General features: G+C 39.6%; 1 protein-coding gene across 1 annotated transcript in view; it reads left to right on the plus strand.

Moving 5' to 3' along the window:
• The window catches only part of PEX5L (peroxisomal biogenesis factor 5 like), a 148,586-nt gene that overhangs the window by 87,195 nt on the left and 34,521 nt on the right, over positions 1-26,870 (plus strand). Inside the window, exons 7-9 of the mRNA XM_046659373.1 lie at positions 1,617-1,740; positions 2,659-2,755; positions 12,202-12,297. Of these exons, the coding sequence (XP_046515329.1) occupies positions 1,617-1,740; positions 2,659-2,755; positions 12,202-12,297 (317 nt within the window). The remainder of the gene's footprint in view (positions 1-1,616; positions 1,741-2,658; positions 2,756-12,201; positions 12,298-26,870) is intronic.

A 26,870-nucleotide genomic window follows, 5' to 3' on the forward strand; every position in this document is an offset into this window, starting at 1 on the left:
ACACAGAAAGACGTCTTTTCAAGCACATGCAAGTATTGCAGTAGTATTCAAGAATGATAGAGTAGTGAGAAATAAGTCTGAAAGTCACCCGGGACCAGATAATGGAAGTTCTCGGATGTCATGCATGTGTTTGGGGAGAGGGCAGGGTTGAAGGATTTTACTCAAAGGAGTGACATCAACAGATTCTATTTTAGAAAAGTTCTTCTCTAGTAGGTGTGTGGAGAAAAGAATGGAGGCAGAGACCAGTACAGACATCTAAGAACGTGACAGAGGGGATAGTGAGAGGGGGACAGATTCAAAAAAAATTAAAACAGGACTTGTGGACTTAGTGAATGTGCATGCCAGCAAGGAAGACATATAGACTGTGCCAAACTCTGTGATGGGGACACAAGAGGGGAAGGAGGGAAGGAGGAAGTCAAGGCAGAAACTATCGAGTTTAGTTTTGACTTTGTTATATTTGAGGAAGCTGTGGGACTTCTCTGTGGAGATGTCCAACAGCCTGATGAATATATAGATGTAGAACTTGGGAAAGGGAGCCAAACAGGAATGGAGACTTGAAAATCAGAAGCCTATGAATGGATGTGGCACTCATGGGTGTGGATGCGGTCACCCAAGGATAGATCATTGAGAAAGGGAAGAGAACCAGCACATTGTTCAAACCACTCGCATGCACAGGATCTCCTCTCCCCTGCCACATCCCTCTTTGAGGCCTGTCTCTTTGGAGGAAAACTTTATAAGTATCTCCAACACTTCCTTACCATCAATGTGTTTAGTCAACTGTACAAATGAATAAAATGAAATTTTTACATTTGAAATAAGGATATATTGTTAAATACATTAGAATATAGCAAAATAAACATGTAAATGAAAATTTCATTTCTCTGCTTTTGAAAAAATGCCCCGTGAAGAAGTCACGAAAGGAATTAAAGAACTTTAGAGGAGATGGACTGCAAGCCTATTTTTAATAAATGAAAACACTGACTTCTAAGGTTGTTCAAGTGGCTTGTTTACGGTCACACACCTGTTAATGAGAGAACCCAGCCAGATTCTTTCGCTGCAAGAATTAAGCCACAGGGAGAAAACAGTTCTACCATTCTCTTGGCTTTCTCCATTGCCTCCTTTCTCTCTATCCCCATTATAAATTCCCTCCTTTGGTGACAAATTAAGGAGTCTATACAAAAGCTGTGAAGAGTGTTCCAGCTTCTTTCCACCCCCTTTTAACAACAAGGTTATTCTCTTTAAACAGAATTTCTTTCTAGAAACATGGCTGAAAAGCCTCAAAGCATTAGCTGGAGGCTGATAGGATAGTAGTCCATATGCTCCTTCTGTATCAGAGCCCATGGGATCGTATCCAGAATTAAGAATGCACACAGCTCTTGAAATAGATTCAAGGTTGTTTAGCTGTGAAAGCAACCCAATTTCTCTTAGTAGGTCTCATTTTTATTTAGCTGCACATGTTTTAATTACTTTGCATGCAACCTTTTGTCTTGGGTTTTGAGAGCATCATTTGAGTCAAGTTTGCTTGTATGAGAATTCTCAGTCTTAATTAATCTCTCTTCTGTCTGTACCTCATGTTTTCCCTCTTCCTCCTCACTCCCTTCCTCTCTCCTTAGCAGACATTCAAACACAACTGGAAAAATGGGATGATGTTAAGTTTCATGGAGATCAAAATAGCAAGGGACACCCAATGGCAGAGAGAAAATCATGCTCATCTAGAACTGGATCAAAAGAACTCTTATGGTAAGATATTTTAGTATCAGAAAATGGCCTTTTATGTGTCAACTGTGTGGATATTTCTCTCATGTACTGAAGTAACCAATGAGTTAAGTCAATCCAGACACTTTGTGTCATTGTAACCACCTGTATATCAATATTAATTGTTGTGGCATCTACAAACTAAATTAATTCATCTGAGTTGTCAAATATTCAGCCAATAAGGATTTTGGTAGGTTCGTAATTCAATATTTGTTGATAATTCTCTGAATGTGTAACTGAGTTTATCAATCAAAATAGGTGCATTCATGTGTTTACATATGCATGTGTATTCAATATATTACATGAATGATAGTTAAATTAAATTTTTCTGGTTACCCAGGTAACCTTTTCTGACTTTCTTAATGATCTATTGTCAGATAAAGCACTAATTAAGAATAATCCGTGGATGCCCATGAGAAAATGTGGCCTCCTGAGTTTTACCATGTTTTTAAAGCTTCCTAAAGGGCATTCTGTTTCAGTCTCCTGTTGCCCCTGACACATTTCCATTGATTATGACATTTCAAATTCTATATAAAGATCAAATCACATCTGAGACACTTTGTGAGAAGCTCCCCTCCCCAAAAAGATACTTTTCAATAAAGCAGAACTTCCTATAACAAAAACATTTATTTACTTTTTATTGCATTTCTTTACTTTTTGCACATAGTTAAACTAAACTCTAAATCAACCAGAGACAGTAACACTTAGTACATTGCAGCCACTTACACTCCGAACCTTGTCATTATAATAGAAATATATAAAGTTTATCTTTTTCATCAAAATTCTGATGAGAGCTTTGTTACCATGGTTCTCAATGATCCAAGTTAACTAGGTTCCTTGGCTGGGTTTCTAGCTGAATTTATTTCTCAAGGTGCACTGATTTCCTGCATTCATCCCTTACAGGTCCTCAGAACACAGGTCCCAACCAGAACTGAGTGCTGGGAAAAGCGCCCTCAACTCTGAGTCAGCTTCCGAGCTGGGATTAGTGCCTCCAACACAGGTAACAAAAATGATTCTTCAATCAACCTATATTTTCTGATAGATAATTTCTATCATATATATTTTGCTTAAATTTTGCATAAAAAAGTTTGACCTTTTTTCTGCATTTTGTATTTCATATGCTTTCTTATTCAGTATCCATCTCAATGCTTAAAATCACTGATGGTATATATATATTATATATATGTATATACTTGGCTGGAAATGTGTTAATTAATTCACTGTGTACGTAGCACTTTTTCCTTGTTCTTCCATTTACTGTTCTGTTATTTTGCCATATAAAATCTGTTCTACTCCAGTATTAGCACTACTTATGTAACAGAACACAAAGAAGAGGAAATTACATCCTGAGTGTTCATTCACATCCATGCCCTGTGGAACAAGGTACTTGTACATCAGGATCCTAACTGTCACGTTAAAATATACCTTATGCTAAGGGATGAATAATTATAATATTAGCAGTAATGATAATACTCAGAGCTACCGTTTGTGAGTACCCACTAAGCATAAGGGACTTTACTATGTGCTTTTCACATGTTATAGCTAATACTCAAATAATCCTGTGAATTATTATTAGCCTCACTTTAAAGATCTTTTAGAGAGTCCTGGTGAAGTCAACAATCCCTTTTCTGGGGCACCCAACCAATCACTAGTGAAAGTGGGGTGTGACCCAGAACTGTCTGTCTACTACTTGGCTCTCGACTCCAGGATAACCCGTTTGTCGATAACTAGTTCTTTCCTATGGTTAAGACTGTGCCAAGAAGGCCAAAGTCTGTCTCAATCTTTTCTTTCACTCAAACCCTTTACAAGGGTACAGTCTTGATCTAAACCTACGAAGATCTCTTAAGAAATGTGTCCACATTCACGCACTCTACAATCTCCTTGAAAATAAGTGAGACAAAGTGAGCAAGAGAAATTTTCTTGAGTTTACTAGATAAGCTATTTAAACTAAGAGGGGAGATATATTGTTGGAGGTGTGATAAAGGGATAATTATGATAATAGCAAGTATTATTGAATGCTTTGATAAGGTCTGCTAATATTTATTAGCTCATTTGAACCTAACAAATGGCTCTATGAGGTAAGTTCATTTATTACTCCCATTTTATAGAAGGGGAAGCCAAGGCACAGTGAGATTAAGAAACTTGTCTCTGCACCCACAACTAGTAAGTGGCAGAGAGGAGGAGGACACAGAGAGGAAATGTTGAGGAAATGCAGAGTCTCTGGAAACCTTCCTAGGGCATTAATAGCACCCCCACAAACAGCTCACCCTTCACAAGAGAGGGGTGCGCCCAGAACTCTGCTGGAAAACAAGTCAACTAACTTCCAGAACAAATAACCCTAGGAAGCTTAATGAATTGTAAATATAGCATGAAAATGTATTTTCTTCCTCTATGTTCATTCTAAATGTATCTTTCTTAAAAGCAAATTGATAACATTTATTAGAGAAACATTTCTTAATAAGTGCATTTGAGATTTAGACTCAGCTAAAGTAATTGGTACTGTTTCGTAAACTAGAATCCTTGGAACGATTTAATGTAGCACTAGAATGTTTGCTCCTGCAGCAGGGGAGACTTGGCACAACGGGGCTGCTCTACTCTGAGCTAGAGGAGTGGAAGATCAGCTGGGGTCCTTGGTTGCCATGAAGACCCACATTCATTTATCTTACTATTCCGGTGACTGCTACTCTCCTGCTGGTTGTCTGATTTCATCCCACCAGATTGTCCTTCCACTTATCCACCAGTGTGCCTTTAAGCAAACACCATGTGCTTTGGAAAATTTGTATGAGATTTCTGATATTTTCCTCCACGACATAATTTAAAATGCACTGTGACAGTTCTCGGTCTAGATAAATCGTAGCAAATCTTTTTAGAAGGTTACCAATTATTTGTAAAGAATTGATCCCTTCATTTGTTTTTTTAAAAACACTGCATGATTACTTATCAAGATTTGCCTAAACTAAGGAAATTCATAATCTGTTAGTTTTTAATTCCAGCCTATGGTTAAATTAGGAAAATTTCATGAATTTGGGATTTAATCATCTGAAATACCAAGTCGCTCAAACGCAGCAGCAAGAGAATACACTGATTAATCTATTTGTAATAAAAGCCAGAAAGATGTTTTCACTGTTAGTAGCATACTACTCTTAGATATATGATCTCTTTACATAGATAAGGTGATGAAGGTAGTATAAAAGTTCAACTTAAAACTGACTTGCAAACCATTCAAGTAAACAATTCCAGCTCACCAAAACTTGTCACTGCTCCGCTATCTCTCAAATCGTTCACAGGGAAGTCAAGGAAACGTTATCTTCTCTCTCAAGTCAACGTAAATTATCTTAGGGTCAACAGGTGAGGAGCTATTTACAAGCCTTGTTTAAAAATCATATTTCAGAATCACAAAGAGAATCGAAATTCACAATGAGAAAAATTCTGTGAGTTCATTTTCTTTTCAAGTTGGGGAAAAACTAGTCTAGTCTCTTTCAAATACTGTTTTTGAATACACTAATCAGAGTGGCAGATTATAATAAATTATATAATCTCTATATATTTAAGAATAAAGTTTCTTGACACTTATGCAAACTGTGTAATTAGTATTCCTTGGAGTTAATTGTTTAAAGAAATCACGCAATCTGAAAAATTAGAAAACATTTGAAGAACTGGAGAAAAACGCAGAAGGCAATGATGTAAAATTAGCTTTTTCCTTAAATGGCTTGAGATAGTGGTGAGGCAAAAGCAAAAGAACCCAACTTCTGCTGGAGAGTGATGGTTCAAGCATTTCTTTTTCAAATCTGGACACTGGAAGGAGAGCTCCAAGGCAGGCTCTTGCCAACCTGAGTTGGACTTCACAAGAATGTGTGGCAGCTAGGCTCTCCAAATCCTTGTCACAATCATGGAACTCTCTTATTTTGCTGACTTTGGCACAGCAAGTGCTTCCTTCCACACAGTCATAATTCCATCAAATTGGCAGTATCCCAAACCAGAACAATTTAAACTTTAAGATATAAGTGCAGATATGTTTTCTAAATTTTTTAAGCAGTAATGTAAAAGGAAATGCATGTTAATAGCTGTCATCTTACACACTTTATTACACATAAAGTGTGTAATATGAGATATTCTAACATATTATTTGAAATGGTTTTAATAATCTTGGGAATTAATATGCCCATTTCTTAGAAGAGAAATGCATCTTGGAGAGCAGAGGTAATTTTCCCAAGATGGAGAAGCTGAGGAGAAGAGGCTCCAGCCCTCCTATCACACGCATCAGCTTCTAAAGCCCTTGTTCTTAAGCACACACCACCTCGTATCAGCCACATCAAGCTTATCCGCCTGAAAGAACTCACAAACCATCTGTTTCCTTTCTCATGGCAAGCCCTGATTATTACTTAAGTTTGTAGAGTTAACATGAGCTAAGTGATTTTAAAGAATAGTTATCACTTTCTTCCAGAAACTTTGTAAGATAAATTAGAATTATCATCTGATCTGAGGCCATATACACTTTTGTGCCTCCCCTCCCAAATTCATTCTCAACCTCTTACTCTTACAAATGCTGATGGCTGCCATTTCATTCCACTTCAATTCAACAAATGTGGTTGAGTGTCTACCATCCATAAGGCCATAAGCAAAGCAGTTAAAAAGTTAGAAAGAGGAGTTTGGTTATAAGAAGTATCAAGACCTTTAAGTCTAATAGAAACAATTAGATCATACACTATAAATATGGTTTTGCTTATTGGAAGATGTTGAAGGAGCCACATCAATATCCCTTTTCCCCTCCGAGATACACAGTGAGCTACCAATGAGAAAGGAAGCAAGCAAAGAAGGAAGGAAGGAAGAAAGAAAAGAAGGTAGAAAGACAAGGACAGTAGGAAGGCAAGAAGGAAAGAAAGAAATCTGAAAGATCACTTTCAGCTTAGTAGGAAATCTGCACATAGTAGGTACTCAACAAATACTTGTTGCAATGAAAACGTAAGAGAATACTAACAAAAAAGGAGAAAGAACAATGGTTGTCAAATTTACCAATTTGAAAGTAGAGGCTAATGGCTGACTAAAGCGTGGAAAAATTAAAAAGACAAAATTTTATTCATTTATCATTTTTGAAGCTAGTTTCAAAAATAATTTTTGGTTATGCCTGATAGTAGACTGTCCATCCCTTTTCAAAATCAGCACTGATTTTCCTTGGTGTTCTACAACATAGAATTTCATAGTTGGAGGGAGATTGGAACCGTATGCTGCCTGCCTAGCACAAAGCTCTAGGAATTTGCTCTTGACACATAAGCTACAGCTTTTTTTGTGTATCTTCAACGATAAATGTCTGTTGATTGATTAAGGAAAAAAATCCTGCCCGTCTCAGTGAGGTAGATGTTATCTGCTCCAGTGTAAGGATCCAGCTGGCCTCCATTAACCACTTACAAAAGTGCTCTAAACACAGATTTTTTTTAATGAATTTCTAAAGTCACAGCTGATAAGCACTAACCAGAAAGATGATAACAAAAGCCAAGTTTTATTGAGCACTTCCTGTGTACTGAGCATTCTGTGTGTGTATTTACATGATTATTGTACTCAATTCTTATATGGACTCTGCAAGTGAATATACACTTTGCCGATAAGAATACTGAGGATTGGGGAGATTAAGTAATTTGTCCAAGGTCACCAATGGCAAACAGTAAACCAGGATTTGCCCCCAGGCAGCCTGACTCCAGAGGTCATGCTTTTAATGACTATGTTATACTGTCACCCAAGGTCTCCTAGTTGCTGTAGATGTTTTTCTTTTCTACAGTTAAGCAGATCGCTTGTCTCCTTCAATTTCTTTTGAAAAGATCCTGAGCTTTTGTGCAATGTATTTTGGTGGGAGATCTTTAGCAGTAATCTAAAGGCAATCGCATGAGAAGATGTGAATGACTGACACAGAGGTTAGCCAACTGGGTTAAGCTAGGACAACCACAGCCACAAATACAGTCATTTTCAAGTCATAATTTTGGTCACAATCATAATTTTGAATAAAAAAGCATAAAACATACTCTTCTTAAACAGTTATTTAATTCTTCTTACCCTTCGCTCGGTGCTGATCAGAGCAATCAACAGCTGGGGGAACTAAATGCTTTGTTCTCTGGAGAGTGTGAGACCCTAAAATCCAATTAGCTTAAACCAATTAAAATGCTGTTTTTAAAGTCGAGGTACTTCCAGGAGGTTGCTGTAACTGTGGAGCATTTTTCAAAATCATGCAACAAAGACAAGAAGTGCCTGCACCGGCGTACATTTGTGAACTCCAGAGTTCCATCTCCATACACGTACTGCCAGTAACTAGATCAGAAGCTCTCATAGTGTGGTCCCCAGACAGCAGCAGCAGCAATCAACTGAGATCTTATTATAAATGCAGATTCTGGGGCCCACCCCCACACCTACTGAACCAGAAACCCTGGCGGTGGGGCCCAGCAATCTGTGTCTGGGGACCTCCAGGAGATTCTGCTGCCCACTAAAGCTTGAGAACTAATAGAGCTGTCGTGCTGCCATAACAGCTGCTACTCAATCTTATGGGTGTCATTGTGTCTTTGACCATTCCTCTAGTTAAGTACTAAGCAATGTCTGCAGTTTATAGGCACCACTTCTATATGTTTATTACTTACATATGTTGTCCCATATTACTGTTTTCATGTATAATGAATCAGATGTAAAAAAAAAAAATCTTGGTTGAAAGGAAGTCTTATCTTCACCATGTGCTATAATCTATATTTCATCCTCAGTCCTAAACCAGCATGTCTGGGCATGCTGCTGTGCTCTGAAAAGTTTCAGAATCTTTAGTTTCATACTATTCTCAGCTTGAAAACTGCCTCTGTTTACATTCAGTATTTGCCAATATTTATAACATTTACGCTTCCCCGGGCAAAATCAATGGCTTTAAAATGTGAGATATATAATACCTGAGTTAGTAGTAGCCTAAGGCTTTTCTAACAACATGGAAAATAGCACATACCTAAAGAGTAATTGTACTAGCAAATAAAATTTCATTTGCACAGTAAGATTCTATTTACACTTGCTGGTTCAGGCGGTAGAGACAATATGTAAGTCTAGAATCCTGAGATTTTGCCTCTTCTTCTTGATGTATGGTGCCCTTTGCAAACTATGATTCATAATCCGCTTGGGTCGTGAAACATTGATGAAGGGAAGCCGGTGACAGTGATGGAGTTAGGTTAGGGCAGGCTTCACAAAAAAGACAGCTCATATTTCACTGGTGAAAAGTACCTCTAATGAAAGGAGCTGCCTTGGGATAAAAAGATTAGTGCTTTCTCTTTCTTCTCCTCCCGCCATTCATGGGTCATTCATAATATTGTTATATAATTGCACAAAGTTTATTTCTTACCCTATGTCTGCCTTTTTAAAATTTATGTTTGCTTATTTTATTAATGAGGGAACCAGCAGGAAGACAAAAGAGTTAGTTCCAAACGCAAAGGATTAAGGAACAGAGATTTATATAGCCAATTATGAAAGAAATGCCGAAATATTTGCCGAGTTTGATATAAGATTGGGTTAATTTCCTACAAGACAGTAGTATCATATCACCTTTGGGGTAAGTCCTCTACCAGGCTGTAACATCCTAACAACTTATCGATTTTAAAAGGTTGTAAACCATCTGCACCTTTATATTTGTTGATTAAATATATTATGACCCAAGAGTGTCAGATGAGGGTTGTGGTGGGCTGAATGGTGGCCCCCGAAAAGATAAGTCCACATCCTGCTCCCCAGAATCTGTGATAGTCAATCTCACTTATGTTTTTGGAGATCCCTCCCCTCAACCCTGCCTCAAATGTCTGCATTGAAAGTAGCAGCTTTCACGGGGGCCTGGAGAATAAGAGAGGATGCTTGTTCATGGTGGCCATTGAGACTGGCCAACCCAAGAGTGAGGCACTAATGCCTAGGCAGGCCTGGGTATGTCCTTATCTCCCTCCCTCTTCTGACCACAGGCACGCCTCCAGAGGTCTCACCTCTGTGCTGCTCACAGGCCTTGCTCTTTACTGGGCACCCCACTAAGGCATCCTGCAGCCCTTCCCCACCACCAAAACCAGGGCAGTAGGGGTTTGCAAGCATAGATCTCTGCCACTCTAGGCACAGGACAAAAAACAAGTCCCCTCTCAATCTCCAATAGACCCCCCTTAGCCTCCTGGGTTGACCAAGAAATCTTGACTGAGTTCCCATAGCTACCATCCGGGAGTAGGGGAGAGAAATACCTTTTATTCGTTCCTTCTTATATTCCTTGACAACATATTTTAAACAAATATTTACTGACTATTTATGGAGTACCTACTGTTTGCAAGGGATACAGCAATGAAGCATCACAGAGATACATAAATTAATGTTCCAATAAATTAACATTTAGTGTTCATTAATGCAAAACACAGACTCAGACTGTTGCTTATGCTCAAAAGTATTCATAATAATTACTTCATTATTGTTTTCAGCCCACAATATTCTTGAGGGCTTCTTGGTTGAGTCTCTCAACATGCATGAGCCTTTGAGGAACAGCTTTTCTATATTTTGCAGCTTCCTAAAACAGCCAATTGAGTACAGCCTCCCAGGAGAGGCAGTATAATGCAGTGATTATGAGCATGGCCCCGATGCACCAGCCCTGCCACTTACTACCTGTTTGACTTTGGGCAAGTTAATTAAGCTCTCTGTGCCTCGATGTCATGGAGTTGATGATAAGAGCTACCTCATGGGTTGTTGAAAAGACAAAATGAGTTATAGTATCTAAAGGACTTGGAGCGGTGTCTGGCATGTCATGAGCCCTGATATTACCACTGTGTAATGATAAAAGAGGGGGGGTCCTCCTGAGGACCAGTGATGATGGAGAACAGATGAGAAGTAGCTGAGCTGTATAGATGGTAAGTGCTGAGTGAAGGCCAAAGTGTTGCTACAGAATGGTGGTTTTCAAATACGATTGCTTTTCAGCATCACTCCAAACTTTTTGAATATTTAATGCCCAGACTCCATGCCCAGAGATTTTTACTTAATTGGTCTTGGGTGGGGCCCAGGCCTTTGCAGTAGTTCCCATAGAAGTCGTGGGTGGGCGTCCCTGTGGGAAGAGAGATCCAACACACCACAGGCCAAGGAGCCACACTGTCCTGCAGCAATGGGGAGACTCGGGGGCACATGCGACGGGACTTGTCTCCGTAAGCCTCTCTCCTGCTACTCCCAAGGCCCAGCTGCCCTTATTGGCACGCTCCCTCATCCTGCCGTCTGTAGGCATCCTTGGGCACACAGCACCTGTCAGGCCCTGGGCTGGGTACACAGAGTATAATAGTTACCAGCCAAAATCGTACCCCCACGGATCCCACAGCTGAGCGAGAAGATGAACAAGAAAATAAGCATTACATGGAGGAAAATCGGAAACACCCTAGATGCTCATGGAAAGAAGTCTGTTAAACTACAGAATACACTTACTGAGAAACCCCTGGGAAAAGAATGAGGCAGATCTTTAAGTACTAAATGTGGAGACTCTCCAAGATATATTGTTGAGTAGAAAAAAGTAAACTACAGAATAGCATACCATTTATGTTTCAAAAACATTTTTGAAACACATTATGATGTTCTATCTATGGGTGCATAAATATACATATGTAACTGCAAAGAAAAAAGATCTAGAAGTACACCTCTTATTTTCCATGACAAATTTTCTTCAGAAAGAGCGTATTTATTATTTATGAAATTAAAAATTAGTAACATTTTTTAGATTCCAGCAGACTCTTTGGGGGGGGGGGGGTGTTTTCTGGAACTATTTGCATTTAGCTAAATTAAGATGTATATGATGTATGTCACATTGCCTGTTAATTGTGACAAAGCAGTTGGCATTATCAGGTATGATTTTATCTAAGTGATTATTATTTAACGGAAAGCAATGTCCTGAGAAAATGGGACACGAGACAGAGGTGTGCCAAGAGAGGAAAGGGAAAGGAAAGAAAATTCAGCATGAAGACCTGCTGTATTTATAAGGAGAAAGACCTAGCAGGCACCTTCCATCTCTGCAGCTTTCACACTTTTACCTGAGGCTGGACCTCCTAATAAGCTGAAAGCTCAAACATCAGTTTCCAGGTCTAGCCTTCTAATGGAGGTTCTGCATCACAGCTGTGTCTTAGAATCAGATGGGGAGGCTTACTAAAATGTGAATGCCTGGAACCATGACCAATGAAAATAAGATCTTTAGGAGGTCAGACCAGGGTGTTGGTTTTAGTACGAGCAGGGCTGAGACCCACTGTTAGAAGAATCATGCGTGCATGCTCACACACATTTTGGCACCATCCCAATTTGGGCAACATCATGCTTGCAAAGTATTCCAAAAATGATATCAGTTGTTGGTGGCTCTTTAACTCTAGGGGAATATGGGAAAAAAGAAAAATGTTTGTATTTCTGTATTATGTGATTCCAATATTATAACACCATGTGTTTGGCTTATTTCAGGCTCGACTGACCAAAGACCAGCGCTGGGGAAGTGCATTGCTTTCCAGAAACCACTCCTTAGAAGAGGAATTTGAAAGGGCAAAAGCAGCAGTGGAGGTAATTTTTTTTATTATTGTTTTTCTGTTTCCTGTTTCTCAGAGTGGAATTCAAAAAATCAAACTTCAGCAGGATACATGTGAAATGGACACAAAATAACCAAGATTATGATTGTTAGAATGAGACTTGTTACCAGAGAACCTGGACTTCCCACCAGGGGTGACTAATAGATATCCCTCGGATGCCAATTCTGTGATAGATGAGCAGTGACTGGAGTCCTGGCTCAGAAAGAACTCTGAGCCTCGTCTGGCTTCCATGAGGAACTGATGCTATGCATTTGCTATGCCTCTGTAAGGAGCCAAGGTTCCTGCCTGATGTTTTTCTTTCTCTAGCATCTAGCACAATGTCTGAAACACAGAAGGTCTTGCTGCCTCTAAAGTATTATAATTTTCCTAACTGGATGAAAAAGCCATGGCTGAGATATTCTAGCCAGTGGATATCCCATCTTGACTTGAGCCATAATTTTTTACTGCTGAGTGTCCAAAACAATGACAATGTTGATAAATCAAATGAAATACTTAATTTGAACATTAATTTCCTTATTTAGCCTTCTAATGAGAAAGAGATAGAGGAAGAAAGAAAGGAGAAAGGGAAGCCCCGAAAACCAACCTTTGCTGTTTTTTACCGGTTTCCTTTTGGTTGGAATTGCAGAGTCCATCACAGATGCGATCTATGATACTCATCAAAGCTTTGCTTGGTTACTATTCGAGAGTGGAGCTTTTCACCGAACCCAAGTATGAACTTCTTAGGACCTCTATGTCTACTACTGATAGGAAACCTTGGAAATTGAAAGTATTCCTGTAACGTGGTTCATTTATGTGGCTGTCTTACCACTAGAGTTTGGATAAAATTATTATACTGTGGGCAGTCTTTCAGTAACTTCATACTTAAAGTGCAATTAAATCATATTTTCAGTTTAATATTAAAAGGATTCTTTATATTCTAAGAAATAATTTCAGCCATAATTTCATATCATCATTCAGAAACCCAATAAAAGAACACTTTTATCTCATCACAATACAATCCACCCAAATTTCTTCTTTTAATTTTAACCTTTTTTTAGTTAAAAAAAAAAGTTAATGCATATTTCGAGCTCTTGAATTTGATCAACTGATATATTTGATTGCGAACAGCTGAGTTCAATCAAATTGTTCAACTGCCTGGAGCCTGTAGTTCAGTTTATCTTAAATGTAAATTTTTCCAGACTTAAGAGCTGATTTAAATTTATCTTTTGGATTCCTACTGTGTGCAGCACATGGAATTAGCACTAAAAAGAAGATTGTTTAGAACCATAGAATCTTGGGTCACTAAAGACATTAGAATTTATCTGGTCTCATTTATAATGAGAAAGATAATGGGTTCACACTCAAAAGAATTACAAAGTAACATATCAACAAGGAAAAAATTATGCAATTATCTATCTATCTATGTGTGTGTGTGTATATACATATATACTCACAAATCATTTCCTCTCAATTTTGATAGAGACCTTAGAAGTCATTTATCCCAACCAGGCACACAAAACAATATTTTTTTCTATTCAAACATGCCCTATTTCTACTTGAACACTTCCAATTAGGGGAAACTCATTTATTTTCAAGAAAATTTATTTCAGTTTTGGACAATCCTAACTATTAAAAAGCTCTTCTCTGTATTATCCTGAAATTGGCCTGCCAGCAACTTCCAGTTTTGCTTAGTCTTGGCTTTGCCCTCTCTGGAACAAGGCAGAATTGGTTGGAAACCTCCTCTACATGACACCCACCTCGTCCCACGAAGCCTGGTCTTCTCCTGGCTTCTCCTTGTCCCTTGTGGGAATTGAGAGACCCGAGCTGTTATTCCAACTTGCCAGTAGTAGCTAAATAACAACATGCATCTTATCAACCAATATAGGCCTCTCTTTCTGCACCTCTATGGTCTTTTCCAGCTACAAAATCCTAAGAGGCTCTAAGTTACTTCAAACGGTCGTTTATTCAGCAAACATTACTGGCTGTCTACACGTGCTGACTGCTGAGCTAGGTACCTGAGATAAAGAAATGAGCCAGCCTTGATGGGCTAGCTAACAACAGCAGGGACCAGAGGACCAACTTTGACAAATCACTTGCTCCCTCTACTTTTGTTTCCTCATCTTTAAGGTGAAGGGCTTGGATTTCTAATCCCCTAAAACCCTATGAGTTTATGGCTTCAAGAGAAATAAATAGTAAGTACAGAATTCCCAGCAAATCAGAAAATTGTAAGCAAATTTGCTCAGCTGGAAACCTGGAACTGAGAAACTTCCTTAGGGAATGAGGGAGGATGATGCCGACCAGAAGGTGTGAATAGGTGTGGAGAAAAGAGCTGTCCGGGGGGAGAGAGTATTTCACTAAGCTGATGGTAAATCAGACCTACAAAACTGCCCACATATGTGGACTGTTTACTTCCCGACATCATTCTTATCCAAATATAATCTAAATTCATAGTAGAAGATGAAGTAAAATGCATCAAAGAGTCTTGTCCTTTGATCCAGCCACTTCTTAGAATTTATCCTGAAGACATAATCATGAAAGTTCACAATATTTTGTCTGTAGAATTTTTTTAAGTCATGAAAATTTGGAAACAGCTTGAGTGTTCCCTAATAGAGAATTAACTAAATTATATCTCTACAGTAAAATGCTATATAACCATTAAAAACTACAATATAGAAAAATATTTAAGATCATGTAAAAATGTCTAGTAATAATTAGAATAATAATTTTTATACTGACGGTTTTGCAATATGACCCTAACTTTGTAAAATGATGATAGCGTAATATCTAACATGTTAGAGTATGTACTGCGAGCAAGCCACTGAGTCAGCAGCGTTACATGGATCCTCCTTTATCCTCACCGCAGTCCTGTGAAGAAGGTAACATTACTATTCCCGTTTTGCAGATGAGAAAGTTGCGACTTAAAGAGATTGCAGACAGTTATGTGGCACTTTGTAAGCAATTAAGATAGATTGAAAAATGAACAACTCTCGCTTAGCAAGTTACAAAGCTATGGTTTTCACTCAGACTCCAGGGCCCATATTCTGAATTGCTATACAGGCATAAAAAGAGTTTGTGCCCAAATGTTAACAGTAGTTATTCCTGGGTGGCTGGATTTGGAGTGATTTTATGTCTTCCGTTAACTTATTTTCCGAATGTTCCATCATAAACATGTATTATGTTGGTAATCAAGGAAAATGAGGTAAACAATAGACACTCCAGTGGGATATAAGATTTGTAAAAGAACTGAAAGTGCCTCATCCTTCGTTTCAAGACAAATAAAGAATGGCGCTGCAGATTGGCTTCCTCAGAGACAGTTCTAAACACTAGGAAGACCTAGATGAAAATCATGCCTGGAGCAAGTTGAATTTTTCCAGTCTCCATCTTATGTTTTTATCTCATCTGATGCCAATATTCCATCACACACTCTATTCCATTCTTAAACTCTAATTATTTTTGTCATCATCCTGCCTCATGACCTGGCACCTGGTCCCCTTTCCAGCTCTTTCTGCTCTTCAGTCCCCTCATGGGCTAGGGACGCTGCCATTCTCGCTTTTCTCTCGCACAACAACCTCATTGCCTGCTGTCCCCACTCTATCTTTCTTCCGTGGGGAATGTTCTTCCCCAGATCCTCATGTGCTAGACCCCTTCTTGTCATTCGAGTTTTAGGTTGAGTGTTGACACCTCAGAAAATCTGAACCTGACCACCCAGCTGCTATCACAGCACCTAGAGTTTTGTTTTTCATCCTTGCATTTGTCACTTGGTCTTTTCTCGACTGTTTTTATTTATTTGTCTTTTTGTTGTCTGTCTTTCCACTTGAAAATGTAACCTCCGTGAGAAAAGGGGCCTTGTCTCTCATTTACCACTGTACCCCAATATCTAGAACAATGACTGGTACCTAGTACGTATTCGATACATATTTGTTGAATTAATGGATGGATGGCTGATTGTTAATCACTTAATATGGGCAACACTTCTTTCTATCTATTGTTACATATAAAGTGTCACATCACCTCCTAATATAATTTAGTATCTGCATTTTCATAGCTGCTGTAAACAAATGGTTCTGTCTGTGACATACAGGTTTCTGCCAGGGACTGTCCTGAAGTGTCTTCTGTGGTTGTATTGGTCTCAGTGTCAGCCAGTGAGACACACTTATAAGAATTCAGGCGGCACCAGCCAATCTTGCCATGGAGTAACGATAGGCATGTTTTCTGTTTTACGTGGTCCAAACTAGTTTTACTTGTATTAAGTAATACCTGATAACATGCAATTCAACTAATGTTTGAGCTAAAATACCCTAAAATACAATATCTTCTGCTGGAGAAAAGACAGCTAACACCACGTGCACAGTTATTGCATATTGTAAATCACCCGGGGACCTGTTTATATGCAAAGGCTGACATTGCTCAAGCTCAAATTGAACTGTTAGATCGAGTAAGGCCTTGTCTGGGTGAGGCTTTTTGCCTCTGTATCTTATGTTTTGCTGGAAAATCACTGCAAGTTCATCTCTGCTCAAAGTATCATAATTTTAGGATAAAGAGCCAAATATTCCAATTCTGAGCTTTAAAAAAAATGCATCCCCCCGAACAAGAAGGGAGAGAAGCTTCCTCCATGTTTCCTCCTGGATTTTCTTCCAAGTCAGCATCCTAAATGCGCTGTCAGCTGCAGCAGGTCCCTAGGAACAATGAGCACGGAGGCACAGAAGTGAGGGGCAGGGAAGGAGCCCGGAGCTCAGTGAGGCCTGAAACTGCCTTCCAGGAATGGAGCTCCCTAGAGAGAGCAGTGCTGTGTCTGCAGAGGACAGAGAAGGTCAATGGGCAGCCGGTACACCTGCAACCCCACACCGAAAATATCTCCTTTATCTCCGTTAGCAGGGAGGGAAAGAGCCCACCAGCATCTGGTGTTATGTTTAGCTGGTTAGCTGCCCCGGCCTTCAAAATAAACTGGATTTAGCAACCAATTCATCAGACACACTTAAGCTTCTTCTATGGGCCGGGCACTGTGCTGGGTGCTAAGAATAGAAAATTAAATAAGACAGTCTCTGCCCTTAAAGCGCTTGGAGAATCACAGGTATATACGCAGCTCAGAAATCACTCAGGTAGAGCTTGTCACGTAGTGTGGGTTTACGCATCAATCTCCACACTAGACTTTGACCCCTGACAGGCAGGACGGTGGATCATTCTTCCTTATGTTCTCAGCACCTTTCTGAGAGTCTGGTGCCGAGCAAGGCCCCACAAATTTTTGCTGGATAAATAAATGAACAAATTAGCAATTTATTCCTCCAATGCATCTATTTCAGCAAAGCATCTCTTCTCTAACGGGTGTTTAAGAAATATCTCAAGCTTTCTGGCTAATAGAAGATGAACTTTGTGGCCCTGGAATCAAAGTCACATTTCACTTGGCCCCAGTACTCTTATAATGCTTGTCGTATGCGTTTTAATCCACATTTTCACAGCTCTCCTTTTACCCCGAGGGAGGTATTCTTGGGAACAAATTTTGAAAAGAAATAATGAAATACATGAATGAGGAAAAATGAAGATGCATGGGGAAAGGAAGGTACAGAGGTCAGAGGCAAGGAAAAGAATAAGAAGAATAACTCTAAATCCTTTTGGCTAATTAATTGAACCCATTAAATTCTCCTAAAACATTTAAATTCTAGAGCTCTGAACTCCTCTCATGCCCCACTTCTCTTCCCTTTGAGCTTCACTCGAGATTTTGCTTGTAACAGTTTAAAATGTCCACAGATTCTTTGATGCTCGCTTCAAAATATGGAGCTTAGTTCTCCTCCCCTCAAGTGTGGCCTGAGCCTTAGTGATTCACTTCTAATAAATAGAATAAAGTGGGAGTCATGGTGTGTGACTTTACAGATTAGGTCATAGAAGGTAGTGTGGCCTCCTTCTTGCTGCTCTCTCTCTTGGATCACTTGCTCTGGGGGAGAACCATCTGCCATGTCACAAGAACCCTTGGCAGATGAGGAACCAAAGCCTCTACCAACAGCCAGCGAGGAGCTGAGACCTCCTGTCAACAGCCACATGAGTGAGCCATCTTATAAGTGGACCCCTCAACCCCATTGTGTCTTGAGATGACTGCAGCCCCAGCCAGCTGCTTTGTTCCATCCAACCTCATGAGAGATCCCTAGTCAGAACCCCAGCTAAGCTACTCCCAAATTCTGACCTTCAGAAATTGTACAAAATAGTAAATGTTTGTTTTTTTTTTAATGTTTGCTATGTGTTGGGATAATTTGCTAAGCAGATAGATAATTATTGCTTTGCTGGGCTCCTTCCACCCCCCAACTTTGTTCTGCTCCACTGATCTCTTCCCCATCTCCATCCCCAACACATTTCAGTATTACAAAAATGGGAAGATTACCCTAGTAGCACAGAAACAAGGTATTCATTCAGTCTAGAATGTAATTTTTCAAACTATCCCCCCTCCCATTTCTACTGGTCTTCAACCTGTCTTCTCCGATCCTCAAGGGAGAATGAATAAAGACGTTTTTGTGACAGTCCATCTTCCTTAGGGGCACATTCATCCCTTCACCAAGGATCTGGTCAGGGATTGCCTTTTGTTCCTCACAGTACCTAGGCCTCTCTTCATAACAAGCCTCACTGAAAGTTACCTCCCAACTTTCCATTTCTATGTTCAATCTCAAAGAACACAGCCCTCAAGATAACTCCTCTTCAGGCTTCAGGCTAACTTCGCGTCCTGCAGCACTGTATGAAAAATCACAGGCAAATTGGTATTTACTGTTTGAGAACATGGATAGTGAAAGAGTTTAATACTAACAACCCCTGTTCTAGAAATATGGATGACCCTCTGTCTCTCTCTGTTAAGTTTAACTAGGAAATGCCATATCCAAAACAACACAACAGCTAAACCCAGCTCTGGTGACATAAGCTTAAAAATTCTTTCCATATAGAAAATTTCTTTTCACCTGAAGTTATTCTGTGTGTACTATAGATCTGATAGGCATCTCAGAAATATTAAATGACTGAAGGAAATTGGAGACCATTCTTGAACTGCTTTTATTAATATAGGATTATGTAAGAAACTGCTGACTTGAGTGCCCTCCTACCAAGGAGATTATCTGTCTGTACCACCCCCTCATATTTCCTCTTGCTTTCTATGACAGTGTCACTTCTTTGAAGTAGGTGGAAGAGATTAGTGGATTAAACACTACTTAAATTGTTCTGACTTCAATTCAATATCCAAAAAAGAAAAAAATCTTCTGAAAATATGTGAAAATATTCTTTGGGCAATATTGAAGGAATCTTGAGGTTACTGCTTAAGAGACAGATTTCCTAAAGCTTAGTATGTCATGTTAGCTAACATGCTCCCCACGTCAAATTGTAGATAAAGATAAGATGTGTCATGTGTTCATTGGGAAACTGGCAACTTTACTCTCATATTGATTCAATTTCCTTCCATTTTAAACAAACAAAAATTGATTTCCAAAAACAACATGAAGTATTGATGAGAATTATTGTAGAGTGACGTGATAAACTGTCATAGGTGATGTGGATGAAAGTATAAAAAGGTATAAGATAGGCTTAGATAAATTTGTGGATAAGTGATCTATTTAAAGGAAAAGCGATATTTACAGTCTACCTCCAATTTTTTTAAGTCGGTGTTATAGGTAGTTACCATATTCTTTCACTGTCCCTTAATATCCACTGTGTAAATATTAAAGTAGTAAAACCTTTGACTTGACCCATTCTAACAAAACCTCAGTTATCCACAGATCTGTCTTCTAGACCAAAATATTTGTAGACAGGCTCCAGACCAAAAAGTAGCTTGGGTAAATTCCCTCAACTTCAAATCTGAGAAATACAGGATCTGCATTCTGGGCATGATCTCGTCAACAAACAGTTCCCGAGCAAGTCAGGGAGAAGAGGGTGGACATGAAGAGAGAAACGCTATCGGAGCCGGCCTTGAGCAGCTACAGGCTGCTCTGGGCGTCTGTTTGTCCACTGGCAAGACCAGGACAATAATTTTTATCCTTTCCTCCTCAAAGAGATTCTCTAAAGCTCTGCATGTTCAATACCCTATCTTTATCAAACAGTGAAGTCAGGGATTCAAATAGTTCTAGTCTTTAGTTCAAGTCAGTAGACCTATCTGCCTATTTCGGTTTTGAAAAACTTTTTGTAAATAAAATCAAAATTCTGGATGATGAGAGACTTCTCTTCAGATGACAAACACTTAAACTGCTCGTTGGTTTAATAAGTAAAACATCAAACACACAACCGTACAGAGTTCAGTGGAGAATCGGTAAACTCCCTGTGGGCAGAGCAGCATCTTGAATTTCCTTTATTCATTTGACTAAAGCATGTAATATAACATACAATGATGGGTACATGGTTGATGCTCAACACATGAATACTTCCCACTGATTAACAAAGTGCTCCTTTTCCATGGAGTGACCAGTTCTACCTCTTCCTCCCAGATGATCAATTGTCAGTCTCTTAGATCTTGTATTAGTCAGGGTTCTCCAGAGAAACAGAACGAGTAGGATATATAGATGGAGATAGAGACAGAGAGAGATTGAGATTCATTATACAGAATTTGTTCACACAATTATGGAGGCTGGGAAGTCCCACAATCTGCCGTCTGTAAGCTGGAAACCCAGGAAGTTTGATAGTGTAATTCCGGTCCAAATCCAAAGGCCTGAAGACCAGGAGAGCCGATGGTGGAATCCCAGTCTGAGGACAGAAGACCAGTGTCCTAGCTCAAGCTGACAGGCAGAGAGAATGAATTCTCCCTTCCTCTACCTTTTTGTTCTATTCAGCCACTCGAAAGATTAGATGATGTCCACTCACATGGGAGAGGGCCATCTGCTTTACTCAGTCCACCCATTCAAATGCTAATCTAATATAGAAACACCCTCACAGATACACCCAGAATAGTGTTTAAACAAATATCTGGGCACTCCAGAACCCAGTCAACTTGGCACATAAAACTAACCATCACAGATCTTAATGACATTTCTAGAGGGCCTCAGTCTTCTCTGGAACCTCTGGTGCTGTCCGGTGAGCGATGTCATAGGCCATCTTAGAGTTTGTGCCTCATACCAGGGATTCATAAGCCCCACCCCATCACCACAGAGAAGAGGCTGAAATCCAGAGTTTCTAAGGGGCTTGCCCAAGCACAGACTGAGGATTACTGGCAGACAGAACTAGAACCCACATTTGCACATTCCCTTGGAGCTGTTGATAAAGGGAGAAACTTCTGAATTCAGATAGTAAACAATATTAAAAATTACTTGAACTTGAAATTTGGTTTGGAGATGTATTTTTCTTCTCTTACATCAGATTTCTTTATTTAATATATTGATTTTAATTTACAGTAAAATTACTTGATATTCTTTGAAATGCACAGTAACACCTGCCAAGGATAGCTACTTTTAATGGACCAAGAGGGTTGGTGGTATAGAGAGAGAGTAAGTAAAAGGCAGAGAGGTGTTAAAACATAGCTGGAAATTATCAATACCATACATGAGCCACATGCAAATAACTGGAGATGAATTTGATTTCCTGTGAAAAGCTGAATTTCATAGTGAAATCTGAGAATAAACGGTTTACAGGGATATCCTATCTTAGTTAACTTGTAGGCAAAGGATAAAAATGGATAAAAAAAAAAACCCTCAAGTCAAGCCCAAAAATCAGAATATTATGTTTATTAAATCCATTTGCTTCCTACATCAAAAAGCTTGGAATCTAAAAAATAAAACAAACAAATAAACATAAAACAGGAGCAGACTCATAGATACAGAGAACAAACTAGTGGTCACGAGAGAGGAGGGGAGTGGAGGAATGGGAGAAACAGGTGGAGGGGATCAATAGGTAAAAACTTCCAGTTATAAAATAAGTCACGGGGATGTAATGTATAGCATAGGGAATATAGTCAATAATACTGTAATAACATAGTGTAGTGTCAGAGGTAACTACACGTAGAATGATGATCATTTTATAATGTATAAATATCAAATCACGGTTATATACCTGAAACTAATATAATATTTTATGTCAATTCAATAAATTTAATTTAATTTAAAAAAAGAAAAAAGCTTGAGTAGTCATAGAAAAGTGATGAATGGTCAAATATTCTATTTCCGGTCTTGTGTATCTCTGGAGTAAAAAATGCAGCTATTCAGCATTGACTACCTGATCTGACTGCACAAAGGAAGTAGATAGATCACTCTATCCTTAAACCTAAATGCAAAAAATGATTTCATTTTCACAGAATGAATAAAACCAATCTGAGTGTGTTTCCTGCAGTTAAACTCAGATGTATTTCTGTGATGGTAACAGGGTGTTTATTGAAGCCACTGATGTAGGCCCCAAAGTAAAGAACACATTTGAGAAAGCCACATGTGAAATTCACCACTTCCTTGTCTAAATCATTTCTTATGACTCATTTGGTATTCTAAAGATAGTCTTCCTTTTCAGAATAAGCTGTTTTTGATACTAAAACATTCATTCTCTACCTATCATCAAGAGACAATGAATTGTGAGCATCAGATTTAAGTCACCTCATAAATTAGGTTTTAGTTTTAACTGGCCAAGTGGCAATAATACAATATGGTCTTCAAAGTTGGAATCATTTCTCCCTTTAGTGGTTTGATTTTATGGATCCACCAAATCATAGTGATTATTTGGATCAATAATAAAGATATAGCCCATTTAAAATAATAGCTGTGCATCCTTCAAGTTGCCTGGGATGGGCGAGAACACACACATGCGCTCGTGCACACACATGCACAGACCACTGTAAATTTAGGTAAGGTCCTGACTCATTCAGGCAAAGATCCCAAGCATAATGGAAGTGAAGTGGCCACAGGAGTGGAAGCAGATGCAGCTTCCCCATCTAGCTTCCTCTAGAGTCCCTAATATGGGTGTGCAGCTGTGTGACACTAACTCCACATGGCAGGCCTTTTACACTTGGGCTTTGCATCGTTACTCAGGAAGAACTTACATAGCCCATCCTGAACCCATTTGGCTCTCAGGCTAATTTCAAACATGCCCTGTGTGTCAGATCAGGGTCAGGAGTCTTGGGCTGTAGTTCTCCTCTGCCACTCGCTGCAAGCTTGGAAAAGTCCCTTTGCCTCTCTAGGTCGCAAATTTCTTCATCTATAACCTGAGACCATTCAGTTAGAACCATGGTACCCTAATTAGGCTGCCCATTGGAACAACTGAGGAGCTTCCAAAAATCCTCCTGCCTGTGTCCCACCCCCGGAGACTGTGATTTCACTGGCCCTGGCTGTGGCCTGGGTTTTGGAATTTTGGAGAGATCCCCAGGTGATTCCATGTGCAGACAAATTTGGGAACCTCTGGATTCGATGATTTCTGAGGCTATCTTCTGCTGTGATGGTCTGCAAGTCTATGATTCTTCACTTTTGCCTAGGGCAGTGCGTGGGTATCATCAGCTCTATTTTTAGCAATTGCTAAGACAGAATATTCCAAAACTTTCCCAGGTGACCCATTTCAATGCCTTGCAATCATTTCAATCAGAATCTATTTTCTTTATGTCTAATCTAAATTCCTGCTGCAGCAATTGAAGCCATGATGGGAAAAGAGAACACGTAGTTAGAATTGGATTGGTTGTTGAATTCCTTACATGACCTTACATCACCAGCTTCCTTTGTTTCTCACTCCTAACTAAATTCTCTCATTACCAAATCTTTACCTAACTCTTTAGCAAATTCCTTGTCAAGGTTCTAACAGTGAGGAGGAAGTGCAAGATTTCTTACTGTTATGTTGTCCGGAGTATATTTTCCAGTTTCTGACAAAATCATTCCTGGATCTGTGTTCCTGTGAAGTTCTTAAGAACAGTATATTTTCAATCCTTTAATGTTTTTTTATTGTTTTCCTTAGCCTTCTTCCCAGATTTTCTTTATCACTCTTCAGTGTTTTTCTTCCCTTTATTAATATACTTATTGAAGTTAAATTTCAACAAAACCAATTACAAAGGACATGTCGCAAGATACGTTCAGGGCAGATGCTCAAGGTTCAACTAAAATGACTGAAGATACTGTGCCATTTATAAAATAATACCTTCCCAAGCTGAAAAAATATGGCTTGATGCTCTTTACAGTTATACCAGGATTCAGGAAGGGTGAATGACGTGAATGTGAGCCCTCTTTGTAATTTTTCTTAAATAGGTTCCTGTTTTAGCTCTTCACACTAGCTCCGAGGCTAAATTTTTCTTTGTATATATGTATGACCCTCCAGTGTGAACCTTTCATTCGTCTGGCTGTGCCCAAATGAAAACAGAAACAGTTATGTGTCCTGGTTATGGAACTCTGGTTACAGAGCCCTGATGAAATCTGGACTGCACGGAAGGTCTTGGTTCCACATCACAGCTGTGTCACATCTGTGTTTTAGCCACCACAGACGAGAATGCAGCAGCTTTGAAAAGTCGATGGTGCGTGTGTAATATTGCCTCATTGTTATGAGATTGGTTGAGCGGCATTGTGATCCAGTAAAATTCATTCCAACTCATTGGACTTCGCAGTTTTTACAGGATCTTTGAAATATTTTCTGAAGAGCAGCAGCGTTTTACATAAATCCACTGAATGATGCTGACTGCTAAGGAAACTTTATGACATGACGTGAACCATGCTGTATGCTTGTCACCTCCTCTGCACCAGTGATATCTAAATTATTTCTGGGGTGAAATGGTGACATTTCTAAAAGCCTATCGAAAGAGGCCTCTCTTGTATAAAATATGGATGTGATATGGACAGAACAGAAAACTTCTTCTGTTTCAGGAAAATAAGCACAAGTAAAGAGCTCTGAGCATTGTGCCACCTTGTTCTGTGGGTTTGGTAAACGAACCAGGAAACTGCTCATAGATTTTAAAGGTAACACATGAGCAAGGGGGAACAACTTAAAGTTGTTTGGGAGGTTGAACTGATCCTCACAAATTGAATCATGTGTTCATTTATTTGTTTAAAAGGCATTACACTTAAGTGACTATTATTGTCAGACCCTACATGAGGTATCGAAATGAGAGATATCATCCCTGCCCTCAACTTGCTCAAAATTTGGTGAAAGATAAAGACAATTAAGAATCCTAATACAATGTAACAAGTACTCCCCAGTCCTCTGAGTACGTATTGAAAGGGGCCCGCCCTGCCTGGCAGACACAGAGAAGGTTTCCCGAGAGCAGGCGTCACACTCACAGTTGGAAGAGGGAGTGGGAGCAGAAGGAAGAAGGCATTCGAAGCAGAGGGAAGAGTACATGCAAATACGCAGAGGCATAGATGAGTGTCTGGTGTATTTGAGGACCTGCAGGTGTCGTTGGGTATGGTTAGAATGTAGGGTGGGGACAGAGGAGTGGTGGGAGATGAGACAGATGCAGGGGAGGCAGAAGCCAGATCCTTCATGCTTCCCTTCAGCCGATTTGTATGGAATGTATACCATGTGCCGAGTAATGTGCTGTGTAAGATTCTGGTTTTCTGCCACCCCCCAGGCCATTCCTCCCCGGTCTCCTTTGCAGGCTGCTCTACTTGTTTCTATCTTCTAAATATTCAGAGCCTCAGGATACAGCCCTCATTCCTACTCTCTTCTCCATCTACGCTTTCCCTTTAGCCATCTTTTTCAGTCCTGTGGATTTAAATACTACCTTGACCCGGATGGCTCTCCATCTGATTTTTCAACCTTGATCTCTCCCCAGAGATCCCAAATTGAATATCCAATTGCCTACTGATAGTGCCACTTGGGTTCTAATATCCATCGTGTACAAAGTCAAACTCTTGATTTCCTATCCCAAACCAGTCCCTCCCCCAGTTCAGTAATAGCACCACAATCTGCTCAGACCCAAATCCTAGAAGATGCCCTTCCTTTCCCTACAACCTCAGAGCCAATCCAGCAGGAGGTCCTGTTGGAATAACGTCCAAACTAAAGGAATCCAACCGCACTTGTTATCTCCCTTGCTCAAACCTTCCTCCACACCAGCCGCATCCCTGACCCAAACCGTTGCCACAGCCTCCTACCTTGTCTCCCAGCTTCCAGTTTTTTCCCTTAGAGAACATCAAGTTTTCTTCTCAAAGGGTACATCAGATTCTATTACTTCCCTGCCAATAATGGCACTTAAAATCTGCCAATAGTTTCGCATCACAAAAAAGTGAGATCCAATGTTCTCCCTTATGGCCCATAGGACATGATCTGGGCCCTGCCATCAGGGGCCTCTGTCCCTCCTCCCGACTCCTTAGGACATTCCAGCCACACTGGCTTTCTGCTCCTTCATCCCTTCCAGCTCATTCCCATCTCCATAGTCCCTGCCTAGAATTCTCTGACCTGGCTTGTTTAGGTCTCAGCTCACATCACCCCCTTTAAGAAAAGAAGTCCTCAGTAATTGTCCTACGTAATTTTTTCTTAAAGTGCTAATAACTATCTGAAATCATATTATTCATTATTTATACATTTTTTTATTATTATATCCTTCCACTAGACTGGAAACTCCATGAGAGTAGGCTCTTCGTCTTGTTACTGTTGTGTCTCCACTCCCTAGAATGGCACACAGATACAGCACTGCAAACTGTGCTCAGTGCAAATGAAGGAAAAGCA

This window comes from Equus quagga, chromosome 4 (genome assembly GCF_021613505.1).
Source record: "Equus quagga isolate Etosha38 chromosome 4, UCLA_HA_Equagga_1.0, whole genome shotgun sequence".
Lineage (NCBI taxonomy): Eukaryota > Metazoa > Chordata > Mammalia > Perissodactyla > Equidae > Equus > Equus quagga.